The 510-nt window shown below is 74.7% G+C and overlaps 1 protein-coding gene across 1 annotated transcript in view; it reads left to right on the plus strand.

The window, feature by feature from the left end:
• Nucleotides 1-245: 245 nt before the first annotated feature.
• The window catches only part of PDF (peptide deformylase (mitochondrial)), a 1,843-nt gene continuing 1,578 nt past the window's right edge, over nucleotides 246-510 (plus strand). The window contains exon 1 of the mRNA XM_011932124.1: nucleotides 246-509. Within this exon, the coding sequence (XP_011787514.1) occupies nucleotides 281-509 (229 nt within the window). The 5' untranslated portion in view covers nucleotides 246-280. The remainder of the gene's footprint in view (nucleotide 510) is intronic.

Raw genomic sequence — 510 nt, forward strand, 5'->3', positions numbered from 1 at the left:
GCCGGCGTCCCCAGCCTCCAGAACGCGGTGCGTGCGGTGCCCGGCGCGGGGCGGGGGGGGGGAGCACAAGGTTGCGTCGCCCTGGAAGGCCCAGGGCGGGCTCGGGAGGGAGGAAGACGCTCCCGGCAGGAGAGCGGAAGTGGGTGGTGCTCACTCCCGGTCTGGGCAGGAAGTGGGGGATCCAGCCGCTTCCTTGCTGTGCGCTGGCCGACGGCGCTTCCCGGCGTGCCCTGTGCTGCGGCCGGAAGGGGCGGGCCGGGTTACTGTTGCAGGGGCCGCCATGGCCCGGCTGTGGGGCACGCTGAGTCTTGGGCCGCTGTGGGCGGCAGTGCAGTGGGCAGGGGCGGCAGCCGTTGGTGCTCGGGCCTGCAGCTCCACGGCCGCCCCGGACGGCGTCGAGGGCCCTGCGCTCCGGCGCTCCTATTGGCGCCACCTGAGGCGCTTGGTACTGGGTCCTTCCGAACCGCCGTTCCCGCACGTGTGCCAGGTCGGGGACCCGGTGCTGCGGGG

Source organism: Colobus angolensis, unplaced genomic scaffold, assembly GCF_000951035.1.
Source record: "Colobus angolensis palliatus isolate OR3802 unplaced genomic scaffold, Cang.pa_1.0 Scaffold93, whole genome shotgun sequence".
NCBI classification, from domain to species: Eukaryota; Metazoa; Chordata; class Mammalia; order Primates; family Cercopithecidae; genus Colobus; species Colobus angolensis.